We start from the raw sequence: 23,769 nt of genomic DNA on the forward strand, positions 1-23,769 counted from the left end.
GTTCTCTTAACGTAACAACAGACTTCCAAACATGATCAGATCTAAAAAGAACAATCAAACATAAAATAGTGGACCTTTGGAATGATCATTGGAAAAGAAGCAATACCAAGTTAAGCGTTCTACAACCAAACATTTTCTACCACCAGCTCCCACCAATGAAAAGAAAGGACAAATCTATCATTCGAAGATTGAGAATAGGACACACACGCCTTACACACGACTTCCGTAACACATGTACTTCTTGACTGTCAACACTACCTAGCGGCCAGAAGAAAATACAATCTTGGTAACAACTTAAAAGACATACTTATCTCAAACAGCAGCAACTATGAAAATTTATTAAATTTTTAAAAAAACACAAAGTTATACAATTTAATTTAAAACAAAATGTATTATAAAAAATGTATTGTAACTAATTTGTACCCAATGCAAAGTATTAACCATGTAAACAGGAATGTAAATTGTACCTGTGTAAATGACCATTAGCTGTTGAGACACATATTTTCGAAATAAAAAAAAACTTTCTAATTCTTTCTCCAATTTCTTTGTAAACAAAAGAACTAAACCTTATGTTCTAAAATTGCTATTTTTGGGCTATTTACATTAATCGTTTATAAGAATTCCTCTATTGTTTTCAGATATTAACGTACAAATATCTATTCTTCTATCTGCCGACTTTTTACTGAATTAGAAAATCCATTACTCACAATTGATGAAGGAAATGACGGCTGTAAGATATAAAACTGGAAGAAATGGGAAAAAGATGAATATATGTCTGTGACGCTCTTATAGGGTATAAGGAATGTGAAAAGGATAAAAAAGTCAGATAAACTAAGTAATTTCCTTTATTTTACATATTCTTTCATATATAGATGTTTACTTCCTACAATTAATGACCACAAAAGAGCACTGTTGTTCATCTTTTTAAATAACCTTCTATCTTAGTAGAAACACTTATTTTATTTATGATCACTTGTTGATTCGTTCCCATTTTGAGTTTCCCGAAAAATTTTGAAATCAACTGTATCAGGTGGTTTCTGCGTCTCCGTAGTTTGACTTTCTTGCGCCACAGTCGATTGCGATATTTTTTCGATTGGTGGTGGCGGCTCAGTGTGGGTAACTGGGATTTCTGGTTTTAGTACTGTCGTTTCTGATAGTTTATTCTCATCCGACGATTGGACATTTACCGAATCTTCTAGATTTGTAAGTTCCGAGGAAGGGTTATCGTGTTCTATCTCTACCTGGGGTGGAAGACCTATGTCTGCATTATATTTAACGGGGATAATAAAGCGATTGGTTTTAGCGATATTACTTCGAACACTAGTATTATTTTTATTTTTTAATTTTCTTCCATTCTCTTTATACGTTTGTTTTTCCTTTCTTACATTTCCTTTTTTGGCTTTATCTTCATCTTTGCTTTTATTTTTGTTTAACTTACCATTTCTATTTTTAGTCTTTTTTTTATCATGCATATTTCTAATTTTACTTTTTGGTTTAAGAGCAGTTCTTGAGCTTGGTGTTATTTCTTCTGCAATTGCGCTTTTCCATTGTAATAATTCATCTTGGTTATCATCTTTAAGTTCTTTGTCCCCAAGGTTGTAAAGGTTTTTTTCAGCATCGTTTCCTAAAATATCTGTAACATTGATATTTTTTTCTACTACTTTGTCGTTTAGTAGTTTATTTGCCATATCATATTTTAAAGTGTCAGTGCCATTGATATTTCCTGTAGATACAGAGTTATCGCTTTTGTTATCTTCTAGTTCTTTATCTTCTACATTTGGTGGTTTCTTCTCAATATCATCTTTGTTGTTTACCTCAGGTACAACTTTATATTTTTCATTATCTCCTAGTTCTTGGTCTTCTACATTTTGAGCTTCTTTCTCAGTATCGTTCTCTACAGTGTTAGTTTTGTTGTTATTTGTTTTGGGCAAAACTTGATCTTCTTTTTGCTGTTCTACATGATTTTCATAAATATCTTTAAGAGCATATTTTCCTAGTTCTCCGTTATCATTATTCTGTACAGGGTTAGTGTTATTAGTAGTCGTCACATTTCCATTATGTTCTAATTCTTTGTTTTCCAAATTTTCTGGTGTTCCTTCATCATCATTATCTTTCTGTTCTTCAGGTTCTATTTTTTCGTCTTCTAAATTTTCTTGTTTTTCATCGTCAGCATTTTTAAAAGTGTTAGTCTTATCAGTATCTTTAATAAATTCTTCTTTTTCATTGTGTTCTGGTTCTTCCTTGTCAAGACTTTCTTGTGTTCCATTTTCATCATTATTTGCAGTATTAGTGTCATTGGTACTTGTTGCGGGTATAACTTCATCTTTTTCATTGGGTTCTAATTCTTCGTTTTCTAGATTTTCTGGTTTTGCATTACCGACATTATTCTCTTTTTCACCAGGGTGTATTTCTTCGTCTTCCAAATTTTCTTGTTTTTCATCGTCACCATTTGTAGAAGTATTAGTTTTATTAGTATTTGCCATAAATTCTTCTTTTTTGTTCTGTTCTAATTCTTTGCTTTTTAGATTTTCCAGTTTTCCACCATCGATATTTTCTAAAGTGTTACTGTCGTTGGTATTTTCAATCAGCCTTAATTTATGTTTTTCGTTATCTTCTATTATTTTATCATCTAAACTTTGTGTTTTATTTTCGGCTTCATCTTCGAAAGTTTTATTGTCATTGCTGTTTGTAGCTAACTTCAGGTTATGTTTTGTGTTAACTTCTATTTTTTCATCTTGTTTGTTATTTTTCAGTTTTTCATCTTCTACATTTTGTGTTCTCCTTTCAGCATCGTCTTCTAAAGTTGTGTCATTGCTTGTTGCACTGAACTTTAACTGATCTTTTTTGCTATCTTCAATTTTTTCATCTTCTGCATCTTCTGTTTTTTTCTCAGCGTCATGTTCTAAAGTTTTATTGTCATCGGGATTTTCAATAAGTTTTAAGTTATATTTTCTATTGTCTTCTATTTTTTCATCTTGTGCATTTGGTGTTTTTCTCCCCGCTTCATCTTCTAAAGTTTTATTGTCATTTTTATTAGCAGTGAGCTCCAGTTTATCGTTTTTGTTATCCTCTATTTTTTCATCTTCTACACTTTGTGTTCTTTTCTCAACATCATGTTCTAAAGTTTTATTGTCATCGCCATTTGCAGCGAACGTCAACTTATTTTTATTATTATCTTCTGTTTTTTTATCTTGTGTTTTTTTCTCAGCGTCATGTTCTAAAGTTTTATTGTCATCGGGATTTTCAATCAGCTTTAAGTTATATTTTCTGTTATCTTCTATGTTTTCATCTTGTGCACTTTTTGTTTTTCTCTCAGCATCATCTTCTAAAGTTTTATTGTCATTGCTATTTGCTGTGAGCTTCGATTTATGGTTTTTGTTATTTTTTAGTTTTTTATCTTTTGAACTTCGTGTCTTTTTTTCAGCATTATGTTTTAAAGTCGATTTTTTCTGGTGTTCTGATATAAAAAAAACATTTCTTAATCGTGTATGTTTCTGCGATGTCTTAGCTTTTTTTTGTTTAAATGATTTAGGATCGTTTAGTAATTGGTTTATTTGTGTTAGCATTGAAAGTATTTGTTTTAATACTTGATCTTTTACTAAAATTTTTCCTTTAGGACTAAGTAGCAATTTGACGTCCTTTTTATGGGAACTCATATCTTCAACTGGTTGTGTTAAATCGTCATGATATTGTTCATTATCTAATTCTACTTCTGCGAATATATCACCTAATCTGTTATAGTTGTCTTGAAGTCGTAGATATTGATCTATCGTATTTACGTCAAGTACATATGGTTGTTGAATTCCCATATTTCGGGGTTTTTGTTTAACATCTTTTTCTAAAGACATTTTATTATCGTAAGTGGTTGCATTTTGGGAGAATTGTTTTACATTGCCTTTATCATGATCAAGTTCTTCATCTTGTAACATATCGTCTAAGCTATCTAAGTAACTGTGTTGTAGTTTCAGAAGTTGATCTATTGCTTTCAGGTCACGTAAATGTTTTTCTTTATTTTGCAAATTTAATGGTAAATATTTAACATCGTTTTCGAAAGACTTCGTATTGTTCTTATCAAAACTTCCTCCTTGGGGGCGTTTTGTTAAGTCCTCGTCCATATTTTCGTCATTCTGACGGTCTTCGACATGAATCAGATCTTCTAAACTGTCTGCGTAACTTAGTTGAATTCGAATAAATTGGTCTATTTTATCTAGTTGCAATAGGTTTTGTGCCTGATCTTCCAGAGTTTGTTGGTTATCTATGTTATTATCTGCCAAAGTTTTGTCTCTTATTAGAGAGTCGAACGAGTATTTTGTAGCTCCCATGTATTGTTTTAGTTCTTCTAAAACATTTTTCATATTTTCTAGTAAGTCAGTAATTGTGTCAGCATTATTTCCATTTATAGGTGTGACCAGATCTTTTTGTTTTAACTCGTTTAGATCGTTTAACTGATGGTTTATGAATATCACTTTCGGAATTATGTGTTCCAATATATTTTCTCTTGTTGAAAGTATTCCTTTTCGACCGGAAGTTTGTTGTTCTAAATCATTAATCGTATGTTTCTCAACATAAAGTTGTTCGGCTTCAAACATATCGTACAGCCTATCTACATAACGTTCTTGGACTCCAATGAGTTGGTCTAATATATTTACGTCGATTGGATTGTCTTTTTGGTCTTCCGTATCTTGTAGAGTGTTATTATTGTTTTGTGAAGGCTTTTCAATAGAGCTCTCATTTTTGAATGATCTTTTTAAATCTTCATTATCTATATTTTCGGTATGAATTCCTTCGGCTTCAAATATTCCTTGTAAACTATCTGCATAGCTCTCTTGAAGACGAAGAAGTTTATCTATTTGATTAACGTCAACTCGATTTTGTTGTTGACTTTTTCGATCTTCTGGTTTACCTTCAAGATTGTCTTGTATGTTATCGGCATTCGGTAATGGTATATAGTTATCCTCTCCAACATATGTTTTTAATTCCGATAAAACTCTCTTCATGTTTCCGAATATGTCAATAATATGGTGTCTAACATCGTCCTTTAAATGTGATTGAAAACGTTTTTGTTTTATTACATTGAGAATCTTCATTAGCATATTTATTTGCTGTAGTTTAGAAAGTACATTTTTCAACATATTGTGCTGCGGTCCTTTTACCTCCTCTTGGAACGGTTGTTTTAAAGAATTATCGTTAAAGAGTGCCACTGCTTGAAACCTATCGTCTAAACTATTCAGATAATTTCCTTGAAGTTGGAGAAGTTGATCTAGTGTGTCCACGCTAAGTGCAACTTGTTCTTGATCTTCCAGATTGTCTGGTATCTGTTCAGCATCGTTTTGTATGGAATCTTGGAGAGGCTTTCGAAAGCGCTGTAAATATTTGTACAAATTTTCTTCATGATCGTCAGGTTCAATGCTATCTTCTAAACTGTCTGCATAACTTTCTTGAAGTCGCAGAAGTTGATCGATTTGCTCAAACAGCAAATGTTGTCCTTTACCTACCAAATTTTGTTTCGCGAAAACAAGATAAAATTGTAGTTTTTTCAAGGCTTTTTTCATTTTTTCTAATAAGTCAACACTGTTTTTTCTTTTTTTATCATTTAAAGGCGACTCAAAGTATTTTTGCTTGAACACATTAATATCCTTCAATATTGTGTTTGTGGGCAGTATTTTGGAAAGTATTTGTTTCACGTTTGTTTCACGATATGACATATCTTCTGTGGTAAAAAACGATTCGTTTTCAATGGAGTTTTCGCCGAAGAAGTTGTGTTCTTCTCTTTCCAGGTCCAGCCATTTGTCATCAATAAAGTCTTCAAACGGTTTAACCTCATTTTCATTGTTTGAACTTTCTTTAAACTCATTATCCTTATTTTTATTGGAAGATTTGGCCTTTGAATTGCCTGGATCCTTTTTTATAAAGTTAGTAAGTTGATCAAGTTTTTTACTGTCGAGTAAATTTTTCATAAGTTGCTTTATTTTTTGAAGAGGCTCTTTTGGGTGTTTAAATATTTTAAAGGTGCGTCTTAAATATTTATTTATAACTTCCCTGGTAGAAAGTGGTTCAGCTGATGTATGGATAAGCTCTATATCCACCGTATGTTGTTCTTTAGAACTAGATATAATTTTCAATATTAATGAACTATTCCCGAATTTAAAACGTTTCACTATAACGAAATTAATATTCCCATGTCTGTCATTCTGTTCATTCTGTTCATTTATTAGTTTCAACATTTCTCTGTCATTCTGATGTTTGAAAATTATGTTGTTAACAGTGTTCATCAATTCGTGGATCACTTCTAAAACAGTTGGTTCTTCTATGCCAAAATAAAAATGATTTAAATACCCTACTGTTATGTAGTTACGTAGATTTTGCAAATCGATTTTCATATCTGGTGACAAATACGTATTTGCCAAACTTTGAATATATTTTAAGAATAATGGTTTGATTTCCCTTCGTTCAAACCAATTTAACTCTTCCATATGTTTGTTTAAATACAGTATATTAAAAAATATCTGCTGTAGCACATTATTGTCAATTTTAAATGGTTCATATAAACAAGGTTCTCCTAAAATATTGTCTTCATTCCCATAATAACAATTGTTTTGTAGAGATGCTTGTAAGTCATCATCGATATCGTTAGGATCATTGAGCTGTTCTAAATTGTCACGTAGACCAACCGAATCTCTGTTTTGCAGGTTACGCCTCGTTCTAACAGTTTTCTTTTCTTTTTTGGAATGTTTATATATATCTTTAAATGTTTTGAAGAGATCATATATATATTTATCAAGATCTACTAAAAAAATTTTTTCTGGGGACTTATGGATGACTTTTATCTTTAGCATATGTTCGCGTTCATTTGAATTCGAGTTTACTTCTACATTGAATAAACCTTTTTCATCTATAAAATGTTTGTTTAGGACAAACTCTTCCCAGTTTTTGTTATCATCAGTATTGCTAGTTTCATATACACTCGTGTCTTTTATGAACTTCACAGGTCTTCCAGTCAGAAAACTAGATGGTGGTAGAATCCAACCTATGGGAAGTACATTATTTATTCTTGTGTTTATCGTGGGTTTCACTTCGCTGTCGTCTAATATTCTCACTAAAGTTCTAAGAGTTCTTTTCTTAAATATTTTTTTAATCCCTTCCCATATCGTCTGACCGATAGCACTCTCAGCTGTGTTCTTAAGTACTTCCTTGAACGCTCCTCCTATAATTCCTAGAATAGACCTTAGATTTGTCGTGTTTATAGTGGATCTTTGTGTACTCTTAGTAATTAATTCTTTAATACCTTCATACGTCATTTTGCCCGTATATGACTCAGCTGCAGAAATGAATGTTGCGACTAAAAACTTCGCTACTGTGAAACCTATAAGTCCTAGAATCGACCTTGTATCTGTCGTGGATATTTCTTCCATCGTGCTTTCTTGATTATATAACTTTGTACCCAATTCTGTAGATTTTTTTTTAAAGTTATTTTCTTGAGACTCATCCTGATTATTTAACTCAGTACCTGATAGAATGTTATCTATAGTGGATTCTTCTTCGAAGTCTTTCACTAGCCTCAGTAAATCTATAGCACTTCTCTTTTTAAATGCATTTATAAGGTCACTTACACCTGAGCCGATGAATGATAGAAGTATAGAAAATAGTGAAATAAACCTTGTATTGACCGTGACTTTTTCTTCAAGGTTATTTTCTTGAGACTCATCCTGATTATTTAACTCAGTACCTGATAGAATGTTATCTATAGTTGATTCTTCTTCGAAGTCTTTCACTAGCCTCAGTAAATCTGTAGCACTTCTCTTTTTAAATGCATTTATAAGGTCACTTACACCTGAGCCGATGAATGATAGAAGTATAGAAAATAGTGAAATAAACCTTGTATTGACCGTGACTTTTTCTTCAAGGTTATTTTCTTGAGATTTATCACGTTTATCTAACTCTGCATCTGATACAATGGTATCTATGATAGATTCCTCTTGAAAGTCTTTCAATAACCTCAGTAAATCTGTAAGACTTCTGTCTTTCATCATTTGTACACCTTCACCTACAATTGCGTCGACGATTGATTTCCATATGCCCATAAAGAATGAACCAATACCCCTTGTATTGATCATGACATTTTTTTCAAGGTTATTTACATGAGATTTATCGTGTTTATTTAAATCTGCATCTGATACAATGGTATCTATAATAGATTCCTCTTCGAAGTCTTTCAATAACCTCAGTAAATCTGTAAGACTTCTGTCTTTCATCATTTGTACACCTTCACCTACAATTGCGTCGACGATTGATTTCCATATGCCCATAAAGAATGAACCAATACCTCTTGTATTGATCATGACGTTTTCTTCAAGGTTATTTACATGAGATTTATCGTGTTTATTTAAATCTGCATCTGATACAATGGTATCTATAATAGATTCCTCTTCGAAGTCTTTCAATAACCTCAGTAAATCTGTAAGACTTCTGTCTTTCATCATTTGTACACCTTCACCTACAATTGCGTCGACGATTGATTTCCATATGCCCATAAAGAATGAACCAATACCCCTTGTATTGATCATGACATTTTTTTCAAGGTTATTTACATGAGATTTATCGTGTTTATTTAAATCTGCATCTGATACAATGGTATCTATAATAGATTCCTCTTCGAAGTCTTTCAATAACCTCAGTAAATATGTAAGACTTCTATCGTTAAATATTGTTTGTACACCTTCACCTACAATTGCGTCGACGATTGTTTGGAATATGCCCATAAAGAATGAACCAATACCCCTTGTATTGATCATGACTTTTTCTTCGAGGTTATTTACTCGAGATTCATCCTGATTATCTAACTCTGAATCTGGTAGAAAGGTATCTATAGTAGATTTCTCTTCAAAGTCTTTGAGTTGCCTCATTAAATCAATAAAACTTCTCTTTTTAAATATTTTTTTCCATAACTTTTTAATTGGATTACTTAATGTTCCCATAGATCTCGGATTTGTCACAACTTTTTCTTTAAGGATACTTTCTTTGGATTTGTCTGGATTATCTAGTTGTGTACCTGCAGGTGTAGTATTTATAGTTGATTCTTGTTCAATATCTTCTAGTACCCCCACTAAATTTCTGATACTTCTCTTTTTAAACAGAGTTTCGATGTCGTCATATGTATCCTCTCCGAGGACTGACTTAGCGACTGAACTTAGTGCTCCTAAAAGTATGTTTCCAGTACCTCTTTTGTTTGCTGCGGATTTTTTTTTAAAGTTTTTTTCTTGTGATTCGTTTTTGTTATCTAACTCGGTACTTGCTTTACCGTTAGTTGAGAGTGTATGGCCTAAAGGTTCAATTGTTTGGGGCAGTTTAGCATCTTGCGTGGACTGTAGGCCAGACTGTACTTTATCTATATAATTTTCAGAATCTTTTGCCAAATCTTCGTTAGCATTCGCTTGATTATCTAGAATTTTGGGTGTGTTTTTAAGAATACCTTCATTAGTTGTATTATTAATACCATTTGCTGTGTCTTCCTCATTGCTTAAATTCTTTTGATAGTTTTCATGATTTGTATTTTCTGACGGGACAAATGATATATCTGCATTGATTAGCAAAGGTCCCCGATTATGTCTTATAAAAAATCTTTTCTCTTTTCCATTCAAACTATCTGCATTGTCATCTTTTGCCGTGTATAATTTTTTATGATTTTCTGGGTTTTTGTCATAGTTGATTCTGGCAACATCTAGAATGTGGCTATTATCATCTACAACTGCGCTTGTTTTGGGTTCATTTCTATTCACGCTCAAATCTGAAGTAAACATATAGTTATGAAAATAACTAGGTACCACATAGTTTACTGGTGCATAAGGTACCATATAGTTTACTAGTAAATAAGGTGACGGTGTGTTGTTTTCCACATAAAAGCTGTAAGGACTTGTTTCTGCATCTTCGTTTGAATTGATATAGCCCAAACCATACCGATCCTAAAATCAAACATTTTTATATAAAACAGAGTTTATTACATAATAAATAACGAAAAGACATACAAGACCTTAATAAAACTGGTTTTGATATATGGGCTGAAACGTGGACCTTATCTCAAAATGACGAAAAAGACTTCTTGGTATTTTTGAGAGAAAAATTCTTAGAAAGATTTTTGGGGCCGTAAATGAAAATGACCACACTACAACTTTGAACTATATCAGTTATACACCGATTCAGATATTGTGAGATTGTGAGATACAAAGTTTAAGCTGCTGCATGTGTTACCCGGTAGAATGTCACGGCTGCGCAACCTGAGAGAGTGGTATGGATGTACATCAAATGAACTTTTCAGAGCAGCCGTCTCAAAAGTCCGAATAGCTATGATGATTGCCGACCTCAGCCGCGGAGATGGCACTTGAAGAAGAAGATGTGTTACCCAAATATATTACATAAAATTACTTTGTAGCTTATACCTAAATGTAGTGTAATTTGTTAGTTATTCGTTAAGATACTCTTCCATCAAATAATATGCTCTTTAAGATATATAGGCTTTTGAAAGGAAGGAAGTTGTAGATTTAAGTTGCAAAGGGAGATTTTTTAGATATCTTTACTAACTCAATGGACGGGATTGGTAAATACACATCAAAGCTTGAATTTCTGGTGGAGTAGTCATGATTAGGTTTTGCTGGAAAAACAGGTAGGTGTTTAAGAATTAAGCAAACAGTTTCTAGAATATATAGAGAGCGAATAGTTCAAATCCCGTGATTTTTGAAGTAGCTTCTGCTATGTGTTATTCTACTGCGGCCAAAAAGAAACCGTATTGCTCTTTAATTTAAAAATAACACTAGATTCAGCAGCTGTACTAGAACCCCAAAAAGGAAGGCCATATCGAAGATGAGAATCGAACAAAGAAAAGTATGTTATTTTTAAAGATGCTAAATTGATTTCCTTAGAAACAGATCTTATTGCATAGCAGGCTGACGCTAGTTCCTTACTTAACAAATCGATATGAGCTGTCTATAAAAATACCAAGAAATTTTACAGATTCAACGATACTGATCTGGCTGTTATTAAGAAGCAAGGGTTGAAGAGCTCCTTTATAGGATAATGTTACTATCTTATCCACGTTAAAAGAGATTAAATTAGAGTCGGATCAATTTTTTATTTTAAGTAGATCAGAAGTTGTAATTGCATGAAGAGTTGCAATATTAGAGTTTCCCCAGGTAATACTGGTATTATCAGCAAAAAGAAAAATTTTTCCATCAATTTTTAAGTTAATGATGTCATTTATAAAGATAAAGAAAATTAGAGGACCCAGTACTGAACCTTGAGGTACTCCACATACAATGCTTTTGTGACTAGAGTCAGTATCATTTGCTCTAACTAGTTGTTTCCTATTCTTCAAGTAAGATTTTAACCAATTCAAAGAAATACCTCGAATTCCGTAGAAGTTTAGTTTTTTTTTATCAAAATGTCGTGATTTACACAATCAAAAGCTTTGGCATAGTCACAAAAAACAGTGGCAGTCAGTGGCGGCTTTTGGGGGTAGGCAGGATAGGCCGGGCCTACCCAATAATTTTAAGAGCTTTAAAATTGAAAAACATATATTCAAAAATTATGTTACTGCATGTAAATAACATTTAAATGTACTAAATCACTCAATACATTAGCGTCCGTTAAAGCAACTATGTTATTATATTCCCACAGAAAACATCGAATCGTATTCACGCATTTTAAATATCATTAATAGGCCCGATCGGAACTGGCCGACCCAGCTCACATAAGATCCCCGTACAAAAAGCGTTTGAAGTTAAGCAGCTTGCCGGACAACGATTTATATTGTCGTGTTTATGCTTGCTGTTTAGGCACCAGACGATCGGGCCTACGTCGACCATCGTTGTCACTTGTAACGTAATTATCGAATTGTAATATAAATTTTTGTTTTAAATTATGATAAAAAAATATGTAACATAATCTGTAATTGTAATACATTTTTAAACAAACAACACAATTACAAACAAGTGCACGGTTGCCCAAATAAATTTTAAAAAATTCGTAAAATTCGAAAGAAAAATCACATTTGCATGATTTCTATGTCGCCTGATTGTATCCAACTTATATGTAACAACATTGTCGCCGAGCATTAGTTCAATTTTCACTGTTATCTGTTATTATTACTAGTTGCACTAGTTGTTTGTCCGATCAAGGTTGATTTTTTTAAATTTTTCTTGGAATAGTGAGATAGTTTTATAAGTGATACATAAAAATGAGTTTTTCTGACGCTTTACCAGGTTGTAGTAATAGTAATGTTGATAGTGAGTATTTGGACATTGTTGTTTCACTATTGGAATCGTCATTATCTAGAAGAACTGAAGTTTAGTTGGTAGGCATTGTAACACGGATGTATCCGAAGGCAAGGCCCCCAGGGGAACTGCGTTCAGATGTACTCCGTTTACTTTGAATCCAACACACGCCAGGTACGATTCATCTGGTACGGTCTTTAGAAGATTCCCACTCTCACACACAAAAAAATATGTATTACACACACTGGCGGCTACAGAAATTTTTTTGGGGAGCTCATGGATCTTGAGGGTGATTACTTTTCTCTGATGCAAGGTCACTTTTAGTCATACCACCAATAGGATAAGTGGGTTTTCAAATATTTTTAAGGGGGGGGGTCATGACCCCCATGACCCCGTTAACCCTCCCTCTGGATCCGCCACTGATTACACATAGCTATATGTAATTTGCTGGCTTGGCCTACCCAAAATTTTACCACACCAGCCGCCACTGGTGGCAGTATAAAGATTATTGTTTAGTGCTTGATAGACCTCATTGAGTACAGAAAACATAGCATCGCTGGTATATTTATTAGATCAAACGCTGAACTGACTCTGTGATAAAATGTTGTTTTCAACGAGAAACGACATAAGTCGGGCTTTTATAAGTCTCTCAATAATTTTGGATAGAACTGGTAGTAACGCAATAGGTCTATAGTTGCAGACATTAGTCTTTTCACCACCCTTATGAAGAGAAATATTAATGGCTGTCTTTAGGCACTTTGGAACTATATCTTTTTCAAAGGAATCGTTAATTAGTAAGACCAGGACTTCCAACACATTACTATTGATTGTTTGAATCAGTTCAGATTTATCAACTGATAAAGAATGAATTCGAGACCTTTTTTGAATTGGGGAGATAGGAAATAGGACCTCGTTGTGGCAAAATAGCTGATGTTATATTTTTACTTATATTAACGAAATATTCATTTAGATTTTCAGGGTTTATAAGAAAAAATATTTGAGTTGTGCTAGTTTTATTACGAAGATCGTTTATTATGGACCAAGTTTCTTTTGCAACATTTTTAGGGCTTTCCAGACGATTCTCATAGTACATTTTTTTTAACTGTTTTAATAAGTTTAAGATAGGTTACTCTGTACTTGAAGATATTCTATATTCAGTGACAAAAACATTGGTGGTAAATTTCTTGATGTACATATGCATATTCTTGGCTGATATGCTGATATATTTGGTAGTCCAGGGTTTTTGATGTTTTCACTTAATTGTAATTAAAGGAAATGCCTTATTGAAAATACAGACAAGCTTATCTAAAAAATTACTGAAATTATAGTCCACGTCCACAGAGAGAAAATGATACCCAGAAGTCAAGCACAAATTTTGAAATTTACGAAAGTTCTGAGCAGAAAAAATCCTACCTAAACGTTGAATTTTCGAGGATTGTTTGTTAAGAGTGTGAACTTGGTATATACTCTTAGTCCTGCATTAATAGGGGCACTGTGGGGCAAATTAACTTTGGCTCTAGAAAACGTTCAAGCCGAGATATTTTAAAAGAAGAGAAGAAAAGGACTAAAAGGCAAGAACTATTTGTAGCAATTCGATTGCTAAATTTTAATATGCGTCTTCATTACAATAACACTGGAATGAAGATATTCGAATGTCCTTGTAATCATAACTAGAAAAACTTAAAGTGCAATTTAGTTTCGCTAGAAGAAATTAAGATACAGAGAGAAAAACTTTATGGATATTCCAATAAAATTGATCAAGACCAGAAATTGAGCCATTTTATCTCAGTGTGTCCACCCAGAGAAGACGTACAAGGGATAACACAGAGGAAAATATTGTAAAACCTAAATCATTTCATGCCTTCTATTATTTCCGTACAGAAGGTAAGATAGTGAAGTAAAAAGTTTATTATGGCTGCTTTAAATATTTCTACTGGTCGACTACGCACAGTTACCAGATTCCTCGAAAGAGGACAGATACCTAAAGAAAGACGTGGTGTGGATAGAATTTTACTAAAAAACGTTGACAAAAAACCAAAGTTAAAGAATTTATAGCTTCAATTCCAGCAACTGAAAGTCATTATAATCGTAAGAAACCTTCACGAATTTATCTGGCGTGTGACTTAAATATCAACAAACTTTTTCACTTACTTACTTAATCAGTAGACCCATTTGTACCTTTCGGTGTTGGGCCGTTTAAAATACAATTCATTACATTACACTATTTGACAGTCTTCTGAGGTGTCCTAGCTCTTAACAAACTTTCTCCATTCCTTCCTATTGGATGCCATCTGTGTTGCTTCCTGCCAAGTCTTACCCTTACTCTGTAGTATCTGCGAGATGTCACTGTTCCATTCTTTAATGGGTCTTCCTCTTCTGTTCTTCCCTATTGGTTTGGCGTCCCACACTCTTTTAACTTGTCTATTATTGTCCATCCGGGTTAGATGTCCGAACCATGCCAATTTTTTCTCTTTGATTGACTCGAGTATCGGTTTGATTTTGAGTCTTTCTCTTATTTCTTCATTTCTGATTCTATCAGTTCTTTTTACTCCTATCGTTCGTCTGAGGTATTTCATCTCTGCTGCCTGAATTCTGCTCTGATGTCTTTTGTTTAATATCCAATTTTCTGCTCCATATGTCACTGTAGGTCTATATATTGTTTTGTATATTGTCATCTTGGTCTTTGTTGATATTTCTTTGTTATTAAGGAATCCTCTATTTAGTGCTTGGAATAGTTTTCCTGTGTTTTCCATTCTGTTGTTAAGATCATCCTCGATGTCTCCTTTGTTGTTGATTACTGTTCCTAAGTATTAGTATGAATTTGTCTGTATTATTTTTTGTTGGTCTATCATTACTTCTATTTGATCTTCCGTCCCTTGTTTCCTTGATATTTTCATTATTTGAGTCTTCTCTTTGTTTACGTTTAAGTTGTATTTGCTTGCTTCTAGGTTTCATTTCTCTAAGTTGTATTTCAGTTTTTCTGCAGTTTCCGCAATTAATACTATGTCGTCTGCAAATATACACATCTCAGCATTTATCATTTGCATTCTGTTCCAACCGATGCAGTATTTCTTGAATGTTTTCTTACATTCTTTCACTATCTCATCTATTACATTTATGAATAGTACTGGGCTGAGACTTCTCCCTTGTCTAACTCCTTGGGTTGTTTCAAATGGTTCTGACCGTATATTTAACATTCTTACTGTATTTGTTGTTTTCATGTATATACTCTTTGTTGCTTCTATCAGTTCTTCATTTACTTGTTTCTTCTTTAGGCTTTCCCATATATCTTTTCTTTTGACTGAGTCGAATGCTTTTTCCATGTCTATAAAGCTCAGATGTATTTCTTTATTTTTCTTTAAGGCTTTTTCTATTACTTGTTGCATGGTGAATATATGGTCTTGTGTGTTGTGTCCTTTCCTGAATCCACTTTGTATATCCTCTAATTTATGTTCTATTTCTTTTCTAATTTTCCTTTCTATTATGGTTTCGTATACTTTTGCTGCTACACATAGTAGTGATATACCTCTATAGTTCCTACAGTCTCTTGTGTTTCTTTTCTTGTATATAGGTATAATTACTGCATTTGTCCATTCTCTGGGTATTACTTTTCTCTTCCATATTAGGTTATATATGTATAACAATTTTTCTTTTGCTTTTACTCCTATATATTTCATCATTTCTGGTGCTACTTCATCGCTTCCTGGTGCTTTTCCAATCTTTATCTTTCTTATTGCTTCTTCCAGTTCTTCTTTTTCTATAGTTTCTGGATTTTCCGTGTTTCTCATGGATACTCTCCTGTTGTGGCTTTCCTTCTCCATTGTATTCGCTTGATTTCCATTCAGTATCAGCTGAAAATGTTCCCTCCATCTTTCCATTATTGTCTTATCGTCGTTTATTATTGTTCCTTCCTTGTTCATTATTTGTTTCAGTTTCGTTTCTTTGTTGCTTCTTAGGTTTTTCAGTGTTCTGTAAAATAATTTTACGTTTTCTGTGCTGTTTTCTTCCATTTTTTCCCCGAATTTTTCCCAACTTTTATTTTTCTCTTTCTTAACTATCTCTTTAACTTTTGTTCTTTGTCTCTTATAATTTTCATATTTTTGTTGTGTTTTGTCTTGGATGTATTCTTTCTATAATTTCTTCTTTTCTTTTATTTCTCTTTTCACTTCATCGTTCCACCAAGATGTTCGTTTTCCTCTGTTGTTATTTCTTGTGGTTCCACATATTGATTTAGCTGTTTTTATCATCGCATTTTTAAATTTTCCCCATTCTTCTTCTATTGTTTCTGTTATTTCATGTTCATTATCCATCTCTTTCTCTAGTCCTTCTGAGTATCTTATTCTCGTTGTTTCTTCCCTTAGTTTATAAATTTTTATTATTTCTTTGTGTTTTCTGTTTATGTTCTCATTTCCTTTTATTTCTTTTCTTTTGCTTTTGAATGTGGTTTCTAGTAGATAGTGGTCACTACCAATTTCATAACTTCTTTTTACCAAACTTTTTCAATTGTACAATAATGCGCACGACGACTATAAAGTGAGCCTTACTATGTTTAAACACGTATTTTACCAAAACTTTAATATTGGTTTTAAATCCCCAGCTTGCGATGTATGTGGTACTTGTCTTAATTTAAAGCACACTTTACATAAAGAAACAGGTGAAAAAAGAACAAAAACGTTGACCGATTTACGAATTCATAAGTTACGTGCTAATGCATTTTACGAATTAGCGAAAGAATCTCCTCCAAAAAGCATTTCGTTCGCTTTTGATTTACAGCGGGTCCATCCACCTCCGAAAACTCCAATCCAAGATGTGTTTTACTTACAGCAGATTAACTTCTACGCATTTTGTTGTGTTGGAATGAACAGTCAAAATCCATCATTTTATACCTGGGACCAGTCGCAGCCAAACGAGGTTCCACTGAAGTTGGATTAGCCTTAATACACCATTTACGCTCTTTGGATTTAACAAATTGTGAGCAAATACGGTTTTTTTGTGATGGTTGTGGTGGCAAAATAAAAATTCGTATATAATGCATATTTTGGCCTGCTGGCTTGTAGAATCTCCTGCGTTAGTCAAAACTATAATAATACATTTTTCAATTCGAGGGCATAGCTACCTTCCAGCAGACCGCGCATTTGGAAGGGTTGAGAAACTATTGAAACGCAAAGACTTGATCACAAGTGTGGAAGAATACAATGAGGTTTACTCTAATATCGGAAATGTTATGATGTTAGGAAAGGATTGGTTTTTATACCATATAAAAAACATAACGGATGATCTGTACAACAAAATTCCAGGAATAAAAAATTTTAAACGCATTGAACTCTAAAAGTTTACTACAAAAAACAATACTACAACCGGTAAGTACAGGGGTTCCGAATTTTATAGATTTCAAATCCAAATAGATCCATATCAATGATTAGTAAAAAGAGGCAAAAGTGAAAGTACATTTAATTTAACACAGCTGTCAATTGGAAACGAAATTGCTAAAGAAAAAAAAAGACGTACAGCAATTGTTGGAAAAACAGTATAATAACGATGAAAAAAAAAAATTAAATGGGAAGATCTACCAGAGCTGACATTTTTTAAAAACATTGTTTATGGAAATTCAATACAGAATTTTGAAGAATTATCTACAATAGAGGTCGATGAAGAAGAGACAAGCGATTGCTTGAAAGTAGACTGCGGAAAGCTTCATATATAAAGTTTATTGTTTATTTTTATAATACAAAATGATTTATTTTTCTTTGATTTTCTGCATACTAATAACAATTTCGTGTATTTTACCAATAAACTGTTCAAAATAACACATGGCCGTCACTCAGTCCAGTCAAAACTGCACATGTCTATACTGTCTGAGCAAAACCACACATGTCCAAATTAAAAATAACTATTTTTCATTCCTTATCAAACAAAAAAAGTAATTACAACTGTATTCAAATCAGTGTGCACGTAAGTATACTTACTGACAATTTCGTCAAGTAAAAATTACTTTCCATTGTGCAAACAGTTTTCAAAAGAGATTGTGCAGATCAAAAGAGGTGTCCGTCAGAGGTGTATATTATCCCCACTCCTATTCAATATTTATTCCGAAGAAATATTTAACAAATGTATGGAAAATGCAAATGAGGGCATAAAAATAAACGGCGAGTTAACGAACAATATAAGATATGCCGACGACACGGTGATCCATGCCAGTACCATAGCCGAATTACAGCAGGTAATGGAAAGAGTTTATTCAGTTAGTGAGGAATACCTCCTGAGCCTCAACTTCAAGAAGACAAAGTGGATGCTGATAAGCAGGAAGCAACAGCCTGCTCGACAGTTACGGATAAGTAACATACTAATTGACCATGTAGAATCTTATGTGTACCTTGGCACCAACGTAAATGAAAAATGGGAACAGGGAAGCGCCGCAAACAAGATCAGAATTGCCATGTTAATAGCCAACGTTCGCAACGGACAGGGCACTTGAAGAAGAAGAAGAAACAGTTTTTGTAACATATTTTAAAACTACTTTAACTGGACATGTGTAGTTTTGTGTGGACGCTCTTCAATATTCAAGTACCGCATAGAATCGTTCTGCTTTTATTGGGCAGATCGTCTAACAAATTTAACAGGTTCTGAAAAAATGGTTCCGTGGAAGAATCAGGTGATCTATAAATGCAAAGAATGTATAGATTAAGATTCTTGTTATAAACCAATGAAAACCCAAAAAAGGATTCATTCAACAATCAAATCGTTTATTGCAGAGGTTACCGATAATAAATAAAAAAGAGAAGACCAAAAACAAATGCTGGATAACCGAAAACATTCTAAAATTAATGGACCTTCGCATATCATATAAAAATAGCGATTCTATAAGGTACAAGGTACAGTGAAATACAAAAAAAATAGGTCTAATATTAGAAAAGAGAAGGATAAGAATAGAAGAAAAGATAATAGAAGAAAAAGATGGCACGGAATCAAGAGATTTATATGTTGTTCGTCGACCTACGAAAGCCTACGACAGCGTTCCACTGAAGAAGCTGTGACAATCAATGGAAAGCACTAATATTAATATAGAATTAATAAAAGCCGTCACACTGCCATACAATCAACCAATAACAAAAATAAAAGCTGGGACACAAACTCCAATAGGATTTATAACATCAAAAAGATTAAAGCAAGGATGTTGTCTGTCCCCCACTTTATTTAAAATATACTTCGAAAGTGCTTTAAAAAGATGGAAACAAAAATGCAGGACAATGGGGATACCGCTCACCAACACTATGGCATATACGCTCAACTTTGCAGACGATCAAGTAATAATGGCTCAAGATTATGACGATTTAAACTATATGACACGAAAATTAATTGAAGAGTATGATATATGGGGTCTAGAAGTAAATAAAAAGAAAACCGAATACCTGTGCATTGGAGTAGAACAAAAAGATCTCATATTAGACGATAAGACCACGATAAAGCACTGCTGTGACTACAAATATAAGTATCACAATTTCACAAGATAGAACATTAGACAAAGCCATAAGAGAGAGAAATACGTCAGGGAGAAAAACCATAATACGTTAAACATTTTATGGAACCAATCCATCAGCAAAGAAAATAAAAAGAGGATATATGAGACTATAGTAAAAAATATCACTTTATACAGCTGTGAGGTATGGCCACTGAAAGAAAGAACACTGGCAACGCTGAAAGCAACGGAAATGGATTTTTGGAGAAGAGCCGCAGGAAGATCTAGAAGAGAAAGGATTACCAACAAACGCATTAGAAAAATATTGGGAATCAAACGAACAATTACAGATGACCTCACAACAAAACAACTTATCTGGTTCGGACACATACAAAAAATGGATGAACAACAAATACAAAGAAATATTAAAATGGCAACAGAAGGAAAGAGAAAACGAGGTAGACCGAGAAAAAGTTGGACCGAAGGAATAAATAAAGAACTGAGATAAAGGGCCATAGAAGAAGACCTATGGAACAACCGGACTAAGTGGTGATTGGAAGTCGGAAAAGTAGTAGTCTAGACACACTACAATATTTAGTAAACAGAACAAATGAGTGTAGTATTTAGTACGGATTAGAAATGAACATCAAGCAAACTAAGTTCATGATTATTACAAAGTGACATCTACAAGGAAAGAATGAAAGGAAAATAGACGAAAGGATTGGCAACTACAATTATCTAGGTTCTTGCGTAAATGAGTTCAAAGAACAAAGTAGAGAAATAAGAACATATTGAAATTGCCAGGCAAGCTTTTATTTGTGAATAACATTGAGAATAAGGGAAATAAAATGTTACCTTTTCAATTATATTATTGTATGAAATAAACAGCTGGGCATCAAAAATAGAACAAATAATGAAGTTTGAAGCATTTGAGATGTGGTGCTATAGACAGATGCCTAAAATACAATGGATTTAAAGAGTTAGTAAAACCGAAGTACTGAGAGGATTACAAAACAGTGCGGAGTCATTAAAACAATCCAAAGCGGGAAAACTGTAATACTGAAATACAAGGAAACATCAAAAATAAGGGAAACAATGGCTGAAGAAGGATCTCCTGGCTAAGAAACATTAAGACCTCTTCAGAGTAGCTTCAAATAAAGTACGGATATCTATGATGATAACCAGTCTCCGATAAAGGAATCACAAGAAGAAGTTGTATATCGCCAATGTATACCAAAATATAGAGCATATGTTACGTAGTCACGTGATACAAAAATAGCTAAGTTGTAAGTTTTTGAAAGGATTAGGAGACAAAGGCCGAAGAAGACTTCATCTGTGAAGATGACTGATATTGTAATGAACCATGATTAAAGACGGTTACAAAATGTGTTACTCTATTTTATGGAGAGTATTTTGAAAAGCAATAAATCTTATAAAAGGAATACTTACGGAATTTATGACGTAGCAAGCTGTATACGATATCGTTAACAAAAAACTTCCCAAAATATAGACAATAATCATTGTGCAACTAAATTAAATTTAAACCAAATTCTCCGATGCTTTGTCGTTTATACCAAAGGTGTTAATTTGAAAGGTGGGAATTCGATTAAAAAATTATTTATAATTTTAATACAATGCAAAAGTAATAATAAAAAAAAATGTTTTATGACATAATTTAGAATGAGATAATTTAATATAACTTAACAATCTCTACCAGCTAAAATTAAAAACATTGTGTTCTTATTGTAATTTCCTTTATCATAAAATTTTAATGTACCAACAGCAATTAATAATATATACATGTGATAATATTACTTCAAACCAATATATCATATAAAATACAAACGAACGATTGATATATTATTATATTCTTCTTCTTTCAGTACCCTGTCCGATTATCGAACGTTGGCGATCATATTGGCAATAATAACTTTGTTTACGGCGGCTCTAAATAAATTAGCGCTGGTCTCTTGATACCATTCTCGGAGATTTCAGAGCCAGGATATTCTTCGTCGGCCTGGGCCTCTTCTTCCGGCGATCTTACCCTTTATTATGAGGTTTAAAAGGTTATTCTTCTCTGGATGTCTCATTCTTCTTCTTCCTATGCTGTCCCCATTAAGGGAGGTTGGCGACCACATTTTTAAAAGCTTCTCTGTCTTCTGCAACGTGGAATAATTCGTCTACAGTCATGTTTGTCCAGTCTCGAATATTTCGCAGCCATGACTTCCTCTTTCTACCTATTCCCTTTTTGCCATCGACTCCACCCTGCATGATGCCCTGTAGAAGACTATATTTATTATTTCTCAGTATGTGTCCAAGGTATGCAGTCTTGCGTTCTTTTATCGTTCTCAACAATTTTTTGTCTCGACCCATCCTTCTCAGCACTTCCTCATTGGTGACCCTGGCAGTCCATGGAATTCTCAACATTCTCCGGTATATCCAAAGTTCAAAGGCTTCAATCTTCTTAACTATTTGCGCTTTTAGTGTCCATGTTTCTATCCCGTACAATAGTTGCGACTAGACGTAAAATTCAACAAATCTCAGTCTCAGCGCAGTATTCAGATTTTTGTCACAGAACAATTGCTTGAATTTTAAGAACGCTGCCCTTGCCATTTCTATTCGTACCCGGATCTCTTGGTCTGGATCTAATTCTGTGTTGATGTAAGCTCCCAGATATTTATATTTTGTCACTCTCTCTATTTGCTGTCCACCAAGAGTTAGTTGTTCATTATTTATTGGACTCCTTGATATTATCATAAATTTGGTCTTATCTGTGTTGATGTCAAGTCCTATTTGAATGCATTCACTATTTATTGCATCTAGTAAAGTTTGTAGTTCTTCTATACTCTCAGCCATAATTACCGTGTCATCTGCAAATCTCATGATGTTTATGATTTCTCCACCAATTCTTATTCCCTCTTTTCTTTCCCATAAGGCTTTTCTGAATATGACCTGTGAGTACACGTTGAAAAGCGTCGGAGACAAGACGCATCCTTGCCTAACCCCTCTTGCAATCGGTATATTATTTGTTTCTATATCGTTCACCTTTACCACTGCTTTTTGGTTCCAGTATATAGCCTTAATAAACTCAATGTCTTTTTTGTCTAAATTGATGTTTTTTAATTCATTTATTAACTTCAAAGGCCTTCCCAAAGTCTATGAAGCATACATATGCACTCTTGTTATATTCCCGACATTTCTGCAAGAGTACCGTCAACGCAAATAATGCCTCTCTTGTACCCATGCCTCCTCTGAAGCCAAACTGAGTTTCATCTATCTGCTCGTCACATTTCTTATAAATTCGGTTTTGAACAATTTTCAAGAGAATCTTTAAAGGGTGGCACATTAGGCTTATCAATCTATAGTCATTACATGATTTGGGATTGTTGTTTTTTGGTAGAGGTAAAAATATCGATTTAAGCCATTCTTCCGGGATGTTGCCCTCTACATATATGTGGTTGATAATTCGGATGAGTCTCTTTATATGTCTCATTACATGACCGAAATATTGTAACTTTGGAATTTTTATCGTTTTTGTTATTTCTCTTTTTCATTCGATGTAAAAGTATTTCATTTCTTATTCGATCAATTCAACTTTTTCGCAATACTCTAATTTTTTCATTAATGTCTCTGTAAGGATCCAGCTCTCCATACCATACAACAATGTGGAGAATATGTAGCAGCGTATTCATCTGACTTTAAGGTTTAACGTAATATCTCTATTAATTAGAATTTTCTTTAATTTATAGAACGCATCTTTGGCTTTTTCAATGCGTATTCTTATTTCTTTATTTATATCCCAGTCATCGTTAACGTTTGCACTTAAGTAGGTAATATTGTGGATTCTTTCCAACTCTATTCCATACGCTCTGATGTTCGTTGGTTTTTAGTTTTAGCCCATATTCATGACATGCTTCGGTACCCTGTTTATAAGTCGTTGCAGGTCTTCCTCATTGGAGGCAATAAGTACCGTGTCGTCTGCATATTTGAGATTGTTGACATTAATTCCGTTGATTTATGCCTGTACCTTCAACTAAGGCTTCTTTGAAA

The 23,769-nt window shown here is 33.3% G+C and overlaps 1 protein-coding gene across 1 annotated transcript; it reads right to left on the reverse strand.

Annotated features, from left to right (window-relative positions):
* Positions 1-829: 829 nt before the first annotated feature.
* On the reverse strand, positions 830-21,326 carry LOC140437787 (uncharacterized). Its single transcript, XM_072527513.1, has 2 exons — positions 21,169-21,326; positions 830-9,959 (listed from the first exon to the last, which is right to left on the reverse strand). Exons 1-2 carry the CDS (start codon positions 21,238-21,240, stop codon positions 960-962), a joined length of 9,072 nt encoding a protein of 3,023 aa, XP_072383614.1. The 5' UTR covers positions 21,241-21,326; the 3' UTR covers positions 830-959.
* Positions 21,327-23,769: the final 2,443 nt, after the last annotated feature.

Source organism: Diabrotica undecimpunctata, chromosome 3 (genome assembly GCF_040954645.1).
Source record: "Diabrotica undecimpunctata isolate CICGRU chromosome 3, icDiaUnde3, whole genome shotgun sequence".
Lineage (NCBI taxonomy): Eukaryota > Metazoa > Arthropoda > Insecta > Coleoptera > Chrysomelidae > Diabrotica > Diabrotica undecimpunctata.